Raw genomic sequence first — 18,712 nt, 5'->3', positions numbered from 1 at the left:
GGCGGCGGAGGGTTCACCGACGCCTGTCCGCTCCATGAGGACGCGGGGGTGCTGGGCACACCCTGCCCCCCGTCTCCCGCTGCCGGAGACTCGGGACTCTGCTCGGGACACTCTTCTGTCCCGGCGAGGGCGCCGGGCAGCCCCCCCGGGATATCGGGGACGGTCGGTGTTTTGACGGGAATCACCGGCGTCTTGATGGGAATGGGACCTCCCCCGATGGTGCCGCGTCGGACCGAAGGCTTGGTGGAAGGGGTCCGGCGGATGGTGGCGACGCCGGGGGTGACTATGACCGGTCCGAGCGTGGTGGGCAGACCTGCAGTGGAAGCAGGACGCTTGGTTTGAAACATTCTGCGATAGGACTGGCTAATGTCGCTGTTTCTTGGGATGGTGGAAGATTTGTCAAACTCTTGTTGTTCTGCCTCCTGGTCACCACTCACAGAGAAATAATCATAATCTGAAACTGATGCCATAAGATAAAAGAGTCAGGAACAAGCTGGAGAAGACAGCTGAGTCACGTCAGTAAATCTAAAGTATGTCTAACCAAAAAAGAATGTCTATAACCAAAAAAGCCTGAAGGTCAATAGCGATTAAAAGACATCCTTTACAAGGAATGGAGCCTGAGATGCTGTGAGCAACGTTCTCAGACTGTGTGGCTGAAGGCAGGCAGACCAACCTGCAGCAGACCAACTAGAGCTGCAGGGTGCCCACAGCTCTTGTGAAAGAGAACGAGAACTATACACTCTCAGTACCTTCTCTAAAAAGAGCTGATTAAGTAACAGAAACTCAGTGTTTGCTGCCAACATTAAGACACCAAAACCAGCATCCCAGAAGACACATGCTACCACCTGTAGATATAAATACTTAAACAGTCGGTGACTAAAAAGTGTACTTGAGACTAGGAAATGGGCTCAGGGGACTGTGTGCCAGTGATTTCAGCAGCAAATTTCCTTATTTTGCAAACATAGTAAATCCCAGCTCTGAAAAGTCAGCCTCAGCTTTAGTAATTGCATCAGGTTCCTTCCCTTCCATACAACTGCTGAGCCAAGCCAGGCCCTCCACAAGCCCTATGGCCTCTTGTGACTGTGTGCACAGCACAGCCGACCTCAGCTGAGCAAACAGGGCAGCTGCAGAACTGCAAACACCACACTCTGTCTCTCTCAGCTTGCTGCTGGCTGGGTACAAAACCCAACAACTTGTTGCAGCTTCCCAGGTATGGCCAAGTTAAGGTCCCAGATGATTTTTTTTCCAAATACAAAATTTTGCTTAGGTAGGAAATAAAAGGTCACCAAGGGAAAGCAAGAGCAGATTCAGAGTACTGACAGAGCAAGAAAGCAAAGATCTTGAGTATGTCCTTGCTAAAACAATAGCTTGGGAAGGACACGACTACCACAGGAAGCGTAAGATGCAATACCAGTTGTCATTTCCCTTAACCCATGAAATACAATTCCAGAATCTTCTTTAAAACGGTAGCAGCCTTAAGTTGAAACTCATCCTAGTAACACACAAGAAAGTATGATTGCTCAGCATACTATGCAGCAATCCAGGTTTCTACTTCATGAATCCAGGCTGCATTCCAAGCTTGAAAAAAATTCACAACGGCAAAGCAATAGCTGCTGGAATACAGCTCCTTGGCACTGTGGGGTGACTCTATGATGGCCAGGCTGGGAACACTCTGAAAATGAACGTCTCTTGCATGGGTACCTTGAGAGGGGATGGTGTCCTCTGAACAGCACGGCGTTGTCGTCTGGGTGCTGTAGCCACTGGAGCACTGCAAGGAATCCCGACTGCTCCTCTGGGTGTCCAGCTGCAGCCCTCTCGTCAGAGCGAGCGCCAGCTCCTCACAGGCCTCCATCTCCTCACCCTGCTGGGCACACACGGGAAGACACTTACTATGTCTAGAAGGGTCAGTCGATTTTCCAGTGGTGAATTCTCTCAAGCCCACGTGATTTTCACCGACCACCACACCAACACCATACCAGCACCACTCGCCAGATAAACACATGCCAACACAAAGCACATCCAAAACTGCTGCCGGGAGACAGCACATCCATTTCCTCTGCACCAAGCAGTGTATTTGAAAGTGAGCCTCACCCTCGTGGCAGCTGACACCGTCATGCTCCGAGGTCTCTGGGGCTCCTCGGGGGGCACGGCCGGCCCACTCTGAGCCCCACCACTGAGGTCGGGCTCCCGCTTCTCCTTGCGGCGCTGCAGCGTGTTCACCACCGGCTGGTCGTACGGGCCCGGCTTGGCCCAGTCCTAAGGAGACGTGCTCGTTAGCGGTGCTCTCCTCAGCAACCGTGCTTTAGTTACTCGTAAAGCTATGCAAAAGGACAATCTTAATGCAACAGATTATGTATCAAACTGGATATGCCTTTCCGAGTCACGCCAGACCTAAATTAATTTTGAGGACATTAAAAATCTTCACTTATAAAACCTAGCTCCTCTATTAAAGGGAAGCTAAATTCCATTTTATACCTAACTGTTCATATATGAAGATACTTAATATTTTAATACTACATTTTTCTCTAAATGCCATTGTGTTAAAGCCTGTATTTTCAGAAATTCACGTGCAAAAATCCTGCACACAGCAGGAAATATCCATAAATGTCCAGTCAGCTATGTGACTGTCTGAGGTGTACACAAGTTCCAGTATTAGTTGCTGTTATTCATATACTGTGTCTTCAGTTCTGAAAATTAGGCTTGAACAGATTTTTGATACCTATTAGAGGAGCAAGTTACTGTGAGTAATCTCTCAGTTTACCTACTAGCTGAAATCTAGTTTATAATGATGATGTGTACTGAAGACAGACTTACTTCCCCCTGAATTACTAGTGCCAAATTTGAAAAAGAAATCCCTCAGACCACAAAGGCTATATTCACTCAGGGCTCTATTAAGCAAAGTCCTGAGGGTGTCCAGAAACGACACGCTGCACACAAAGAGCAGGACTGATCAGTGACCTGTGCTGGGCAGCAGAACCACTGCTAAGCAGCAGCTCCCCAGATGCGAGCTGCTGCAAGGGCAAGCCTAATCCTCAAACAGTTTTCCCTCACAAAAATAAGGGATGCTTTAAAAATAGAAATGGAAGAAACAGCTTGTGCCTGAGGACGGGCCACACACCCACCACTGGCAGCAGCTGGCTGCCAGGCAGCCTCTGCACAACCTTCTGATTAATAACTAATGACGGGCTAAGACCACACCATAGATTTTTACTGCACATGTCTCTGTGTGAGGTACAAGAAGCGGAAGGCAGCTGTACTGACAGCAGCCCCTTGTGCAGAGAGGTGTTCTGGTTTCACTGCCACCTGTGGAACTCCGCTCTGCCTTAACAGCTGTGTCTTTGCTGTAAGCGTTTTGCTGTGAAATAAACTGGCAAAATCCTTCTAGCATAGACACAACTAATGACCCTAAAGCTCCAGGACCACTGTGGCTGTCCTGCGTGTATGTCACAACAGCCTCCAGCTACTGGAGATCGAGATGAGGGGGATCTGTAACAAGGCACCTCAATTTACATGTGTAAGAAGGTCCCACCGTGCATATGCAGTACCACATAACCACCCACAGGCATCTAAGACCTACGCAGATACCATCAACTGCACATCAGCCTTGGGAAGATTCAGGGCAACAGACAACAGAATTTTTCCCCTTGTTCCTGGGCACAGTGTCCCAGGGGAATTGCCTGGCAGGGAGGAGAGTGAAGGCTCTGGCAAAGCAGAGACATTTTAATGCCAAGGAAGATCCCTGCAGATCCAGTTGGAGCAACTGAAAGAAGTCACTGCACTCTTTTTTGGTAGTCTCACCCAAGACAGCAAAACAAGGTAGGTGAGCGCTTCTGGTCTGTGGCAGTAAAGCCTGGACACGTTCAGTCCTCACAAGGGCTGCCCTGGTGACCAGCACCTTCTTAAACCACTCCAGCTGGATCTGCAAGAGCGTGCCTGCGTACGGCTGAGGCGGGGGCCCAGCAGAGCTGCTGCAGTGAGACCACCACACTGTGCAACGTATGGTCTCACTAAGCCAACTGGATGCCAAGCCTGCACTTCCCTGCTCCACTGAGTGCTTTGACGGTGCTACACAAGCTCCCCTGCCGCTGAATAGAGCCCAGAGTGCCTTCACCAATGCTCCAGAGTTAAACTATTCCTCCCCACCTAGGTGTTGTCAGCTTTGCTATGCTTTAGGCTGTGTCAGAAAAGACAAAGTCATTCAGAAATATCCACTACCAGATTTTAGTTCTCCGATTAGCACCATGCAGTTCCCATTCAGAGTCATATTAAACCGAGCAAATCAACGAGCAATTACATGGATCAAAAAGGTAGCAACAACCGCCGTGTGCACAATGTTGGTATGAGGAGGTGAGGACTGCCACAACAAAAGGAACACAAACCTTCCAGCTAGGGATCTTAGATGATGGTAACATGCCTGGCCCAATGGTGTAATAATGAACGTAGTCTGGAAGGAGGGCTGAGGGAGCCCGAGTCCACGCGCGGGAGACAGGCGGGAAATGAGGGAAAGGACCTGCACCAACTGAAGCTACGGATGGGTCACTTGATAAACTACAGTGATAAAACCCATTAGACAACTGGAAACAAAACAAATAAACAAACAAAACAGAGAAATTAATATAAACAGAATGAATATGAAAATATACTGTGACTGATGTTCTAGGGAGAAAAGTTCTTTATCTTAAAATGAAAGAAAAATCTTAGCTTTGCTGCAAATAAACAACACAAAATTGATACAATGCTTGGTTCAGAAGTGAGATAGCTTGAAAATTGTTATCTGGTGTAACAAATTTCAGACATCAATCTAGCAGTCATTGTCTCTAGGCTGAGCAGCTTTGCCTTCTGTCCATGAAAGCAGCACACTGTGAGAAAGCCATTGCAATTTAGGTACCCTGCAGACTGTAGACATAGAAACAAAACATTCCCAATACTGGAGGCATTTGTGTTGGTGGCATTTATTCTGTGTAGCTGGACAGAGGGGAAAAGCACAGAGCCTTCAAACATGATGTGTTCTGGTTGTGTGATGATATGGAAGAAAAAAAAACCAAAAAGATCAGCAGCAAGGATTTAGCAGATGAGAATGGAGACCACTATCACTTCCTCCCCTGTTTTGGAGTGTATCTCCCATAATTTATTCCAACCCTGTGGGTTTTGTTTTCCACTATTTTTTGGTCAAATCCAAACTGCAGTTGCTCAGTGTACCTCCTTAAGGGAGAGAGGGGAGAAGCCACAAACAAACGTGGGCAAGATGCTCTTTTGTTAGGCATTCAGCTGGGTTTGGGCAGTGTTCCACAGTCTCTTTGAGCAGAAGAGGTGGACAATGAGCTTTTCTGAGAAAATTACCTCTGTAAAATGCCCAATTTGTAGCTTCCTCCTAGCAGCTAGTTTAAGGGCAAGTACTGCTGTAGTTCATTCAGATTAATTTCTAAGGGAGTGTGCAACAGTTCCTATTCTCATCTTCACAGAGAGGAATCCTGGCTGCGTCCCATGCACGAGGGTTTTTTTTTTTTGTCCAAATGTTGCTGGGTTGGGATAACGAGCTAGTAGGTTTGTATGTCTTTGAGATGAAGTTTTTCACCTTATCTGTAGAGGCCCAAGCCCCCATGGTGGAGCCTGAGCTGACTGAGGTGGGGGAACTGCACTCGCTCACTGACTGGCAGGTTTCAGAGGCTTCTGAAGAGGCAGAGCTGGACGAATTCTGCAGCGTAAAACAGCACCGCAACGCAGGGAGGGGATACACAAGCCACCAAAGAAGAAGGGGAAAAAAAACCAAAACCAAACCACAAACAAACAAACAAAAAAAGACAAAAAGCACATACACAGAGACACACAGGAGAGAGGGAAGGATGAGAGAAGCAAAGGGTTAGGGCTTTAAAAATCAATTAGAAACTGCTCATAACCATTGTTAATGTTCAGGAAATCTATGAGAAACAAAATACGCCATTTGCTTAATGCAACACTTGCCACGCTGCTTGAGAATGAGGGAAGCGAGGCAGAGATCTCAACTCCTCATTCCCATTTCAGCGTCTCAATTCTGTTAGTTGTCTCAGAGCAAGAAGCTGAGTGAACCTATGGTCCAAACATGCAATAGACTGAGGCAACTGATTTATAGACAAAAGCAGATCGTAAGTACTTCAAAGACACAAAGTTTAGATTTAAAACACAGAGCAGCAAACATCACTTACATTCACAAGTTCTCAGATATTCTGATCTGCAAAAGTACTTGTGAAAAGCCCATCTGAGTTCAAATATTATGGAACAGAGAAAGAAGTGATACTTACCAAAACTGGAAGCTTCCAAAGTGCATTATCTGTATGCATGTGCCTCTGTGGGTCGTATGCATACAGCAGAACCACTCTGACTCAAACATTTCTGCCCAGCAGCCAGTATGAAGGTACATGTACACTGCTGAGGGTGTAAGTGGTGGCATGTGCTTGCCACCTGCTTTCTCATTAACAACAGAGAGAGAAAATATCAGGGGCTTGGATGGAAAGTGAACAAAAATGCAGGACACAGAGTGTCCATACAATACCTCCAACATTTTGCTCCAGCTAAGAACTTCTTCAATTTTCAGTGCACACCTCTGTGTACATTTGCTGCTGTAAGACCTCTACAACAGCATTCAGTGCACCTACAGGCAGGCCAAGGTGAATGACCACACAGGCCATTTTATCAACTACAATGCCTTTATACAACTCCCCCTTGAAAGTGGCATCCTCCTCAGTAGGAGTGTGTCTGCTCGTCCAACTGAGTGCTTGAAAATAGTCAAGAATACTAGTAAAGTTGTCAGGGCATTACTGAGCTCTATTCACTGTCAGAAAATTTAACACTAGCAAGACTCATTCATCCTTTGGTAGTCGCAGACCTACGTAGCTAAGTCCACCTAAAAATATCTCCAGCATTTTATGACAGCAGAGAGGATGTGCTCTTGTATCAAGTTTGCACAGCAAAGCCTCAGATTTCAAGGAGCAACATTTTGAAGAGGAAGGGAAATCTCATCTGAAATAAATTTTCATCAGTTAAGTTTAGATGAGATCTTGGGGTCAGTCTGCAATAAAAAGATAGCTGGGTAACAGGCACTGTAGTGGAATAATTACTGCTAATACCCAGAAGTTGTCTCACTGCTCACCAGAAGATACATACAGGGAATGTATAGCTAATTGTCTAGGTAAAAAGAGATGTCAGTCTCCTGAGACAGAACACCAGAAGGATTTGGGTGAAGACTGGGGCTGTTGAGAAGCCAATACAGTATCAGCATCCTGAGCTTAACACTATACTGTGGATTTAAGTGAAACTTTACAAAGGCTGTTAAATTTTTTTTTTAAAGCATGTAATGTGCTGGATTATTTTATATAAATAATACATATCCCATTACATGCTGACAGGAGAGCAGATCTGCAGGTGACCTGTCAAATAAGTTTACAGTTCAAGTAAGCTCAGCTAACAAGACTTGTAGTCAAAGTGCTCTAAGAGTTGAGGTGAGCAGAAGATCAGGAGAAACTACAACATGTAGCTGTAAGGAGAGAAGTGAGAAGCATGCAAAGGGCTGCCCAGTGCTGCAGTGGCTTGATGTTTTGTGGACCTTGTCACATTCTTGATTTAATGTAACTCCTTCTACAGGAGAAAAACCCCTAAAAATCAGCATACTGACGAACATAAGCTGCAGTTGACTCTGCCATCAGACATAACTACAGTACTCTAAATGGAGATGAACCTATTTCTTCTGTCCTTAGAGAAAAAATACATTATAGAAAATCAGCTTTTACAATAAAACTTCAGAGTTCTGCCTGGTGTTCCAGGCAGCTCAGCAAAAGGAACTGTTTGAGAAGTCCCATGAGAGCCCTCACAATAGTGTTACATTTTGGCCAGGAAAAGAAAAAAAAATAAGAGAGAAAAACAAGTTCAGAAAGTGTTTTCTGAAACCTCATGTTTATGGCCTGAAAAACCCTCGTGAGTTGCATGCTCTGCTTGTGGCAGGACAGACAGTGGTGGGTCTGAGTTCCAAATTGGTATCATGCCACCTCGTTTTCTGCAGATGCCCCAGTGACTGACAAGTGAGAAATCGAAGTTTACATCTGATAGACTATTCCTATTTATGAGTCAGAAACTTCTCAAGATGGTGTCAAGTAATGGTAGAAATGAGTTATAAATGAGGTTTATTAGCAACAAATCTGCATGTATCTAATAGAACAGGGCCAAAAATGCAAATTCTGAGGATGCAACGAACTATTCAATTTACTTGGTGCATGGGGAAAAAAGACCTGAAGTGGTGAACTCAATTTTGCAATAAAGTGGCTCTAAGGTGAAAAAAAGATGAAAGAAAGGACTCTTCCACTAACTCAGCGTGGCTGTTTTCAGCAAGCAAGGGCAGACAAAGGATGAACCAATATGCCATGGGGAAAACACCTCGACAGCTGAAGGAAATGGAGGAGGAAACAGCGTCTACTAGTCTTGAGAAACTTGCATGGCACAGGGAAAGGGAGCCTCTGGTCTTGCTAAGAAAGGATTACACCACCGAGAAAATGATGGAGAGGGAGTCAGAGGAATACTGAAATCCTGAAGGAAAAGTGTAAAGAAAACACGAGTGGTGGCAGGTCAAAGGCTGCCTGGATGAGGCTGTGGGAACAATCTTGAATGGTTTGACCAGGATGTGGGAAGCACAGACCACCCTTCATTTCTTAGCAGAAAGTACACAAGGGGCTGAAAACAGAAACTGCACAGCTATTGCTTGGGCAAAAAGTCTACAGACGTTGGAGTGCTTGTTTTAGCACACCCCACAGCACACTTACTTCTGGGAGCACATGCACAGGCAAACATCAGGCAGAGCAATTTCTATTCCACACCCCATAGAGTAAGAAATTTGACTATTGGATTTTTTCAACTTATTTTAGTTGATTCCTTTTTAAAATGATTGCTTAGTTGAATAATTTTTAAAACGAGTTCTTTCATTTTAGCTGTTTGAACCCTGGGAGATTATTGTTTTTTTCCCACTGTTGCATAATGGTGGTTCTGCTCTGCTCTCAAACCATCTCTTCTGATAAAATGCCTAAAGTTAATAGTGTCAGCAGAAAGCTAAAACTCTGCTCATGGGCCATAACCACCAGCTCCTCCAATGTACATTATAAGTATGTCACTTTGTATCTGGTCTCTTGGACATCGTGCCATGGCTTGCTCTTGGATAGTGGCTTGTTCTTGAGTAGTGTCCTGCTGCTTGGTGTGGTATGTATGAATTCCAGCAAGAATAAAAAAAAAGAAGAAAAGCTGTACTTTGGGCTACTGGGCTGTATGATTATATTTTCCATCTGTTGCCCTACTAACCCATAAAAGGACTGCAGTTATCCTGGATTACTTTCATCCTTTGTTTGCTGCAGTTTCCATTCAAACAAAGTATTGCTTTCTTAACCCTTTCCCCTCCTCAACTACTAGACAGAGCTTCCTGGGCAAGGGTTTCCCAGAAGACCAAATCTTAATGAAAAGCTTGGTCCAATGTCCCTCTACAGTCTGCAGAAGGCATCTCAACAACCTTTCAAAAAGGTCTGAAGGGTGACTCAGGGTCACCTCCTCAATTTGTCTCACTTCCAGGAATGTTACTACTGACCACTCTTTTCTAGTTAGGGACAAACTGTTAGGAAACTTAACTTTAAAAAAAGAAGTTTAAGAGCAACAAATACCTAGTGATAACTCACAGATGCATTTTAGTTATTTTGGCATTTTTGGTTTGTTTTTTTTTTTTTTTGACATCTGGTTTCCGAGCCTTTTTTAATGTAATTTGAAAACTGCATAGTTGTAACAGTATATTTCCTGTATTCTAACTTCAGGCTATTGCAAGCAATGGAGTTTTCTCAAAAGCAGACTCTTTCCAGCTTGCTAATCTGTATGTGCAGGAGCAAGTTCACATTTAGTTTCCCTCTGCTTCAGTTTAGGGAAAGCAATTTCCCGAATATTCAAACAATAAGGACTTAGTTCTCTGCTGTTTGAAAGCATATCAACAGCTTTTTTATCTACATCTACTTCTTCTTCTCCCCTCGCTTTCATCCCTATGAAGTCATAAGCAGCCTCTAAAATCCAACTGTATAGTTGCTTCCCCCATGCATGTCCACTCCAAGTCCAGTGATCCTTACATTATCATCCCCCTAAGTCAAAGAGATCTGCACTACTACCATATTACTTCACTGCAGTTACTCTCAGACCTCAGTTTGCCTCCTGCATAGGGCAATGTGTGGGTATAGCAGCACCAGCCATGTTCAGTGTTAATCCAAGAGCTACCCTGTGCTCCAGCAGCAGGTCTGTCAGAAGGCCTTTGCATGGTGTCAGCACATGCCATGGGCAACGCTGGCCAAGGCTGACCTCAAATCTGGCATTTAGAGAAATTGTTCCACTCCAGAAAGTGAGCTGAGATGCTTTTCCAGCTGTTCAGCTATACTCAAATGTAATTGCTTAATTAAGATTGAAGCATTTTACAGTGACCTTTCCACATGCACAGCTATCTGTTACAGGCTAACGCTTTTATTCCCAGTGATGTTTCAACAGCAACACTGCAGAAAGGAGATTGTACTAAATCAGTGCAAGGGCAGTCTGTTTTTATAGTCACTCTTCTTCCTATCTTCTACGCAGAGTTTGACAACTGTAAAGACTTACTACCCAGCAATTATAGGCGAGCAGCAATCTTCATTTCCCCAGTCACCTCTCCTCTAGTACAGTCTGTATCTTGTTCAAATCTCTACTTACTCCTTGTTTGAGACCTTCTTCCCCCTGTATGTGATTCTGAATAAATTCAGTTTAATCTTCAGTGACACTTGTTTGTCTAAAAGGTAGGTGAGAACATAAAAGCTTCATATAGCACATGTATTCTTATTGCCACAATACGGGAATTCTATGTAGCCCCATTCTTCTTTTTTTGTTTTTTAAATCCGCTATTAAAAGAAAACGTGCTTTGTTGCCACAGTTGATGCCACAGCAGATGCCACAGCATGTAGCTAGCAAACATCAGCAAAGTGTCCACCTGCACAAGATATACACCTTTTAATTTCCTTTGTTGTTTCCAGAGCTGGGTTTTCTGTTTTCTCAGTGTCATTACTAGAAACAATGACATCAGTGTTTTAGAAACAGCAGCTGACATCTCTGCTCCTCCCCACCCACCACCGAGCCTCAAAAGCACAATACAAGGTCTGTCAGTTGGTTAGAGACACACAACATGAAGTAACGCTGTAAATTGAACAGCTCCTTGTTAAGCTCACGATCACAGTTACCTGTCAGCACAACACACACGACTTACTCAGTGCTGAACACACAAAGCGAGACACGTAAGCGAAGATGAAGCGGCCAGGCAATGATCTGTTACCTTTTCCTCTGCGTAAAGGTATACAGAACAGAGACATACAGAGCACATACCTATTGGTTATACCAACGCACTACACTTGTCAAGTCAGCGCCACACTTGCTGCAGCCCTCTACAGCTCAGGAATAGCTCGAGTGGTGCTTGGATTGGTTTGCAACTTTATGGACAGTTTCGAAAATGGAGTGAAAGCATAGGAACTTAGCTGGTGTAAATCAACACGGTGCCCATCAACTTTCAGGATGTTCTGCCAGCTGATACCAGCCTAAGTTCTCTCCCCTGCTTGATGGGGGATCTTACAAAGAGAGGTGTTGGGCTTTTTCCATGCTAATAGCAATTGCAAAGTCACATCCTCATCTGCAAATGAAGCATCATCATGTAGATTGCTGCCCTTTTATGCAGGTGCAGTGGATACCATGAAAACCCAAGATGATGCTAGCATGTATAACTGATGCACGTATCTTAAAAGTCAACTTCCTTACCTGGTTACTATTCCAGTTTACTTTATTATTGCTCATTTACTTTTTTTGCATTTCACTTAGGTTAGCCATAGCCAATCTAAACAAAACATTCATTTTATTAGTGTGCACAAAGTTCTTCAGGATGTCATCTACAAAAAAATGCTGATGTGTCCAGACTGGTGACAGTGCAGAAAAAGTATTCACTTGAAAAGAAAACATTTCTACTAAAATGAAAGAGGTAAATATATTTTTAAAACTGTTGAGCTTCCCTTGGGAACATATTCCAAGCCTAAATGAACTAGCTGTGTTTTGGACAATACCCTAAAAATTTCACTATGGGTGCTACTTACTAAATGTTCTGCAAAACATAAGGGTCTGTGTGCCGTCAAAGGCGGTCTAGAAGTAGCTGGAATGTGCAGGTGACACTTGGTAACTGCTAACACCAAAATTGTTGACTGCTGAACTGTGAAGATTAAAATAATCTACTCCTCAACCATGTCTACAAAACCATCTACTCTCCAGCACATGAAAAGGAGTGCAGCTACATGTATTAAACTAAAGGACAGCCTTCTCCAGCACCCTCATGGTGTATCAGAAATGACTGATACTCAACAACAGGATATCAGGTCCACTTCAGTTTGTAACCAAGACTTATAATGGGATTTGTAATGTGAGGTGGCACTTCAGCCTTGTTTAAGAAAATATGGCAGTTGTTGTGTGATTTGTCAAATAAAAACAAGCCAGAGAAGAGAATTCAGGTGCTAGAAGATACATGCCATGGAGGCACACAAACCTCTGCCTGCATGTGGCCAGCTAGATTTTATAGGAACGATGCCATGAACAAATAGAGCAGCAACTTCCTTCTGCAGACCAAAAAATGCTCTGGAGAAGTTTTCCTCATACTTATTGTGACATCCTCTTAGTTTGACTGGATTCAGGACATTATCATATATGACTAGACAAACAATTTTTATCAGTTCCATAAAGAATTAGAAGTACCTCTCATTTTCACGCAGAAACCTTATTTCTGCAATGTGCTCAGTTGAGACTCAAAAAGAGCAAGCCTATCCACAGAAAGGGATGTCATAAAAAAGGCAAAACCAACTTCATATGATACGTCTAATGGCATTTTGAGTATTCCACACTCTTTAAAGGAAAAGAATAAAAGTCGTGTCTCTGATGCCAAAGCCACCAGTATCTATACTAAGGCTGTCACAAGGCTGTTCTGGCACCTAAATTTGTCCATTAAAAAGTAAACAGCCACCAGATATTAACAACTTGCAATCTGTGCAGGATATTAACTGGCAACCTCAGTGGGTAAAGTGAATATTACTCCCTCCTGTAAGGTGGGACCTCTTGCTCTTTCTCATCTGTATGCATCTGAAAGTTGGGCATCTAGGCTCCCTCCAGAGCCAGAGTGAAAATCAAATCCCCCAAGACTGACTCATCCCTTTCTTCAGTGACAACTGCAAAAAAGCAGCATATATAACTCCAGCTAGAGGCCCAACTTTTAGATGTATGAAGTGCAGTGAGACAAACTCTACCCTCAGTGTTTAATTTGCCTCCAATGTACCCCCAAACCACACCAGATCCTTTTTGTGAAAGGTGAGCTGAGTTACAGAGTCCACCTCACACTCAGGTTTTTGTTCTCATGCTTGCACGTACCTGGTTAGGTGCTTCTGGTGGCATGGGGGATGGCGATTTGGACTGGAAAGCATCCTGGGACATGAATCCAGAATCATGGGAGGACACACTGGACAGCCTCATGGGTGCCTGCTGAGGCAGATTGGAGCTGCGATAGCGATAGTGTGAACTAGGTGAGTGCGAGTGCGAGCCACTGGACCGGGAATCACTACTGTTAACGCTGTTCAGACTGCTGTGAGAGACAAAAGGAACAAAGAAAGGAAAGGGGAGAGGAAAACACACAAGGGCAGGGTGGGGAGAGACCCATATACAGTACAATTAACATTCCACATGTCTCTAGCAACAGGCAGCATCAACCGGAAAAGAAAAAATGTTGACAAATTAAATTTAAATATATACATATGCACATATATATCAGTAAAGAACTGTAAGCAGCTGCAGTATCCCTTGTGACCAGAGAGAAAATGGCATTTTACCTTGAATTTCGCTTGAATGATCAACTTCTGTAACCACCCAGAGTTCAAAGTCAGGCTAGGGACAAAGCAATCGCTCCAAGCCCTCTCTAGCATTTGTGCAGCACTTGCAGAGAAAAAGTCTGCCGACAGCTCTCTCCTGTTCCTGAATTACACCTTGCTGCTCCTGCACCATGACCTCAGTTCTCAATGGGTTCTATAGCAGGTCATGGAAAGGTATCACAGTTCATCTGGATGCCTGCCTCTAGGCATGCTGCTGCAGTCACTCAGCAGGCCAACGTGTGCGAATTTTGAAAGCACCACCAAAACCCACGATCCAGAGAACCTGGGACAGGTTTTGGTCACATGGAGGCTTTCTACCAGAAAAAAAGCATATGTTGGCATGTTAAGCTTCAGGGTACGTGGCTTCAGTTAGTAAGAAAGATGGTCAGAGAATCAAATACCCCAATTTAATATCCATAGTGAAAAAAAAAAATATTGATTTTTCAAACACAGAGATTGGTATTTCATTTCCAGTATCCATGAGTGACAGCAACAACATGCCAGGTGCAACGTGGGAGCCTTTGAAATTTCCTGCTGGGTTGGCTGAGCAGGACTAGCAGGATGCACCAAGCTGAAGGCAGCTTCCTACCTTTATTGGCAGGAGCTCACTGACTAGCTGAAGGGATGGGTCTATACGATACACGGGTGAGAACTGCACCTCCTGCTCACAAATTTCATGGAACACACAAGATGTACAAATCAGCTTGGAGCAGGGCAAGAGGAGCTCTGCCTTATTTTACTCACACGCAACACTGTTGCCACACAGGTTTTACCAGACAAAAAGATAAGGCTCATTAGGAACAGACAATGGAATTTTTTTGAGTTTTTGCCATTTTCTTTTACAGCTTTGGGATATTGCATCTTTAAGCCTGTGCTCATTGCTCTAAATATGCATGTTTTCACATATATATATAAAAGTATTGCAGTTCTTTTTATATATATATCTGCATGCAGAGACAAGTAGGTCCGTAGAAGTCATGTTCACTTGCTCTGACATGCTACAGGGGACTCCGCTGGTGCGCAGGGAACCTGTAGTACATTATTCATAAAGCAAACTAAAAGATAATCATTGGAGAGCAGCTAGAAAGGTGTTGAGCAGAATACACAACAGGGTATCTTCCTTTTCAGTAAAAGGAAGGAGTAAATGTAGACACCAGGGTTATGGGGGCGACATGCTAATAAACTGTTTTATGAGAGAAAACAGTTTTTACGGAGAAAGCATAGACAGAATCCAGTGTTTCAACATATTTCAAGACAGCATTAGACAGCATTGAACAGTTAAAAAAACTTGTATCAAAAAAGCATTTCCATCTACCAGACTGATAGGGCAATTGCCAAGGTTGTTTTTCCTTTTCAAACAGTTTAACTTACTGATTAGTAACAGCTACTTAGAATAATCTAAAAAGTCACCACATGAAAAACAAAAAAGGAAATTATGAATGAACAATCTCAGAGCTTAGATCAGTACAGTCTGCTCTTTGATCTGAAATGGATTCAGGAGAACTGAATCAAAAGCATCTTCAAGTTGGCTTGAGTTCAAAAGTTGTTCAGTCATGCCCATCCTTTTTAACATTCCCAGTCACACACTTAAACGGATAAAGACCAAGAGGGACTGACTTTATTAAGAGCTGACATTTAAGTATGCATACAAATCCATACCACAGCCTGAACTTGCCTCCCTTTTCCCCAAAATGGTTATTAAATATTACCATTCTACTTACCTGCAAACACTAGATTTTCTGGACATGGTAGTACTGGGAGAGGATGGAGGAGTCTGATAAGACCAGCTGTAATCAGAACCTTTCAAATCTAAAATTACCTGATGAAAGATAATCAATAGCATCAAAGACGTGGAAATTCCACACCCAGCCCCCCAAGAAACAGAAAACATCTGCTTGTCACACAACATTCGTGAGCACTATAAACCTTCTGTGCCAACTGGCCCTGTCTCAGTTCTCTTCCAGAATGACACCGTGTATATTACACAGGAATTACACAGGAGAGCTGGCTTCATCCCTGGTTTTCCAAGAACTACCATACTTCAACACAAGGGCTGCTATCACAGAAGGAAAGTTCAGATTTGACTGGAAAAATCTTCTAAAAGTCAACTGGAAATTTATTTTATGCATGCTGTAACCTGGTTTGGTTTTTTTATCTTTTTTTTTTTTTTCCCCCCTAAAAAAACTATCACAGCCTTAGAGTTTAAAAACTGTTGCATTTAAAAAAAAAAAAAAAATCAAAGATCTAATATTCAACCAGATCAGAGCTTTCCTCCTTTGCACTTCTAGGTCAATGGTAAGGTGATTACGGTATGACAAGAAAAAAGTGTTCACACAGAAGGGCTGGAGGAAAAGGTCCTATTTGGAGTCTTTTAATGATATACATTTTCCTATGCATTTTAAGGGCACCATGGAAAGCTGCTCAAATGTTAAGACTCCATGAAGCTATCTAATCCCAGCAATCTTGGAACCACATAAAGACAGGGATGTTCAAATGTAGGGTGAGGAAATTATAGTCATCCCCCAGGTATTTTGAGCAGAAATTTGGCATCTCCATATACTACAAAGTGTTCCTGCTACCACTTCACACTGGTCTCACCAAATACTTCAGTAGTGCTCGCTTGGTACTTCCAAAACCAATATTTAAAAATTTCTTATGTTAAAAATGACCTTGCTGCAGTGAAGCATTTACAATGCAGAACATTAAGCCAACTAGATGTTAGTAGTCAATATCGCTCAAAACACAAAAGGAAAACCAGCATACGCTACAAATAAAACTTCTTCCAGGCAACACGAGCTAACCTGTTCACTTGAAGATGGCAATTTGTGTGGATCCATGGTGAGACTCTTCAGGTCATCTGATATGGTTTGTAAATGGGTTATTTCTCCTAGCATTGATATTTCTTCTTCCTGAAAAGACAAAAGAGCAAGGCTAGTCACAGACTTGGCTTTACAAACCAGACCCATACACAATACACGACCTTTTTCTTTTTACAGATGACTGTGGGAATGCCCAGCACAACTCCTATTTCTTTGCCCATTAAGCAATCACTTCTTATGAAAGCAGGTTGAAAAGTATTAATTTAGACTTTTATAAGTACTTTAATATTGCTGTGAGTTCGGAAGCCCAGAAATCTCTTCTCTCATCAATAACATAAATAAGTCTCAGCCTTCTTTTCGTGATATCTTCAGAAAAAGCGTCACTTTTGCTGCATTTGGAAAAGATTTAACTCTTCTATGTATACTCACTAATGTGCCCTAAGGATTTTAACCTTGAACATAAGGGTTAAACTCACACCACTACAATATGGTACAGTATAGTAAAGGCACTATACAGGTGGAGAGCATTAATATATTTATGATTCATTCTGGCTTAAGCTACATCAGCAGCTAACTCATGTGATTCCTGCACTGTAAATTACCACAGCAATCCCTTAGCAACCATGGTAATTTCATCCAGGTCCCCATAGTCTGGAATTCACCTCCTCCTGCTCAGCCATCACCTCCCTACTTCTCTAACAAGGTTTTTTGTCGGGACTGATGCTCTTTGTAAACAGGCATTAGGAACATTTTCCCAGTACAATGGAGACCCTTCAGAAATGCATCATGCTTGCACAAAGCCACAAATGATTCATCAACGGGCTTCAGACCTGAGCTGATGAAAACACTCTCAAACCTTTTCAATGAACTGAAAAAGCTGTCACACAGGAGAAAAAGAGCTGCCAGAAAGCTGCATGGAAGCAGCCTGCAATCTGTCAGATAATGTCATTATATACACAGGGGAGGTCTTGAAACATTTATCAGTCCTAGCACTAGAGTAGCAGCAAGGAAAATTCATATTAAAATGTGATGCTAAGAAAGCAAGCAATGGAAAAAAACTGCATTTGCAATGTCTCAGGTCCGATAGAGAACTCAAGCCCACTTAAGACTTTGTGCCCATTGTTTTCCCATTAGTTATCTTGAAAGAATTCAGAGTCTTACTCCAGATGCCTACAAGAATGGTCCCAAAACCCGTCACTTCCCAGGCAGTGATGCAGGTTTTGGCTCTAGAAATTCATTCCTAAGACATAACAAGCTACCCTCTTCAGAGGCTTTTGGATACTTATCTAATTTGTGAATTGTACTGACTTAAAACACAGAGCTCTTACTATCACAGGCCGCAGCATTGAGATGAAAGTACAGAATCGACCACGCTCCTCAATCAGAGCTTTTCTGACAGCTTGCTTCTCAGTTTCTTCAAGCAGCAGGTACTTATCATTGACATCTTGTAAAGCACTGTCCAGCTGGGGCTGAATATCACCCCGTCCTGTAGGCAGGAAACAATCAAGAGTACATTTTGTCAAAACTGTGGATCTCCATAGAAGAAGACCTTACTTTCCACCAGCACTGCTGATGGATTGTGCTTTTTCAATTCGAGACTCAACCAGCATTTTCCCTTAATTCAAATTAAGATCAATTAAATCAAGCATTTCATAGCATTTCTTTTTTCTCCTTTTGCATAGATCAGAAATCCAGCTCAATTCAAAAGGTTTCAACAAGCCAAAGACAGCATTTCACATAAGGACTTTCTCAAAGTGTTAGCTGTAGAAACCCTTCACATGATCCTTGCTGAAAACAAACATCTTACTAACTGGGAGAGTATTAATCACTAAGCCCACTTTTATTCCTCTTCCTTCCTACTTTTGTGCTTATCAATGTCCTAACGGCCCTTTTGGTGGAGTTACTAAATGAGTGAATGAATCTCCTGTGTGAGACGGCATT

At 43.1% G+C, this 18,712-nt stretch overlaps 1 protein-coding gene across 1 annotated transcript in view; it reads right to left on the bottom strand.

Moving 5' to 3' along the window:
• Positions 1-6: 6 nt before the first annotated feature.
• Positions 7-18,712, bottom strand: part of MTSS1 (metastasis suppressor 1) — a gene marked incomplete at its 3' end in the record, with an annotated part of 33,374 nt that continues 14,668 nt past the window's right edge. Inside the window, exons 5-12 of the mRNA XM_008948347.1 lie at positions 18,100-18,257; positions 16,754-16,861; positions 15,674-15,771; positions 13,459-13,669; positions 4,380-4,574; positions 2,092-2,256; positions 1,702-1,864; positions 7-460 (exon numbers count right to left, since the gene is read on the bottom strand). Of these exons, the coding sequence (XP_008946595.1) occupies positions 7-460; positions 1,702-1,864; positions 2,092-2,256; positions 4,380-4,574; positions 13,459-13,669; positions 15,674-15,771; positions 16,754-16,861; positions 18,100-18,257 (1,552 nt within the window). The remainder of the gene's footprint in view (positions 461-1,701; positions 1,865-2,091; positions 2,257-4,379; positions 4,575-13,458; positions 13,670-15,673; positions 15,772-16,753; positions 16,862-18,099; positions 18,258-18,712) is intronic.

The sequence above is a fragment of the Merops nubicus genome, unplaced genomic scaffold (assembly GCF_000691845.1).
Source record: "Merops nubicus isolate BGI_N331 unplaced genomic scaffold, ASM69184v1 scaffold33929, whole genome shotgun sequence".
NCBI lineage: Eukaryota > Metazoa > Chordata > Aves > Coraciiformes > Meropidae > Merops > Merops nubicus.
This window is presented reverse-complemented; position numbering and strand designations above follow the sequence as displayed.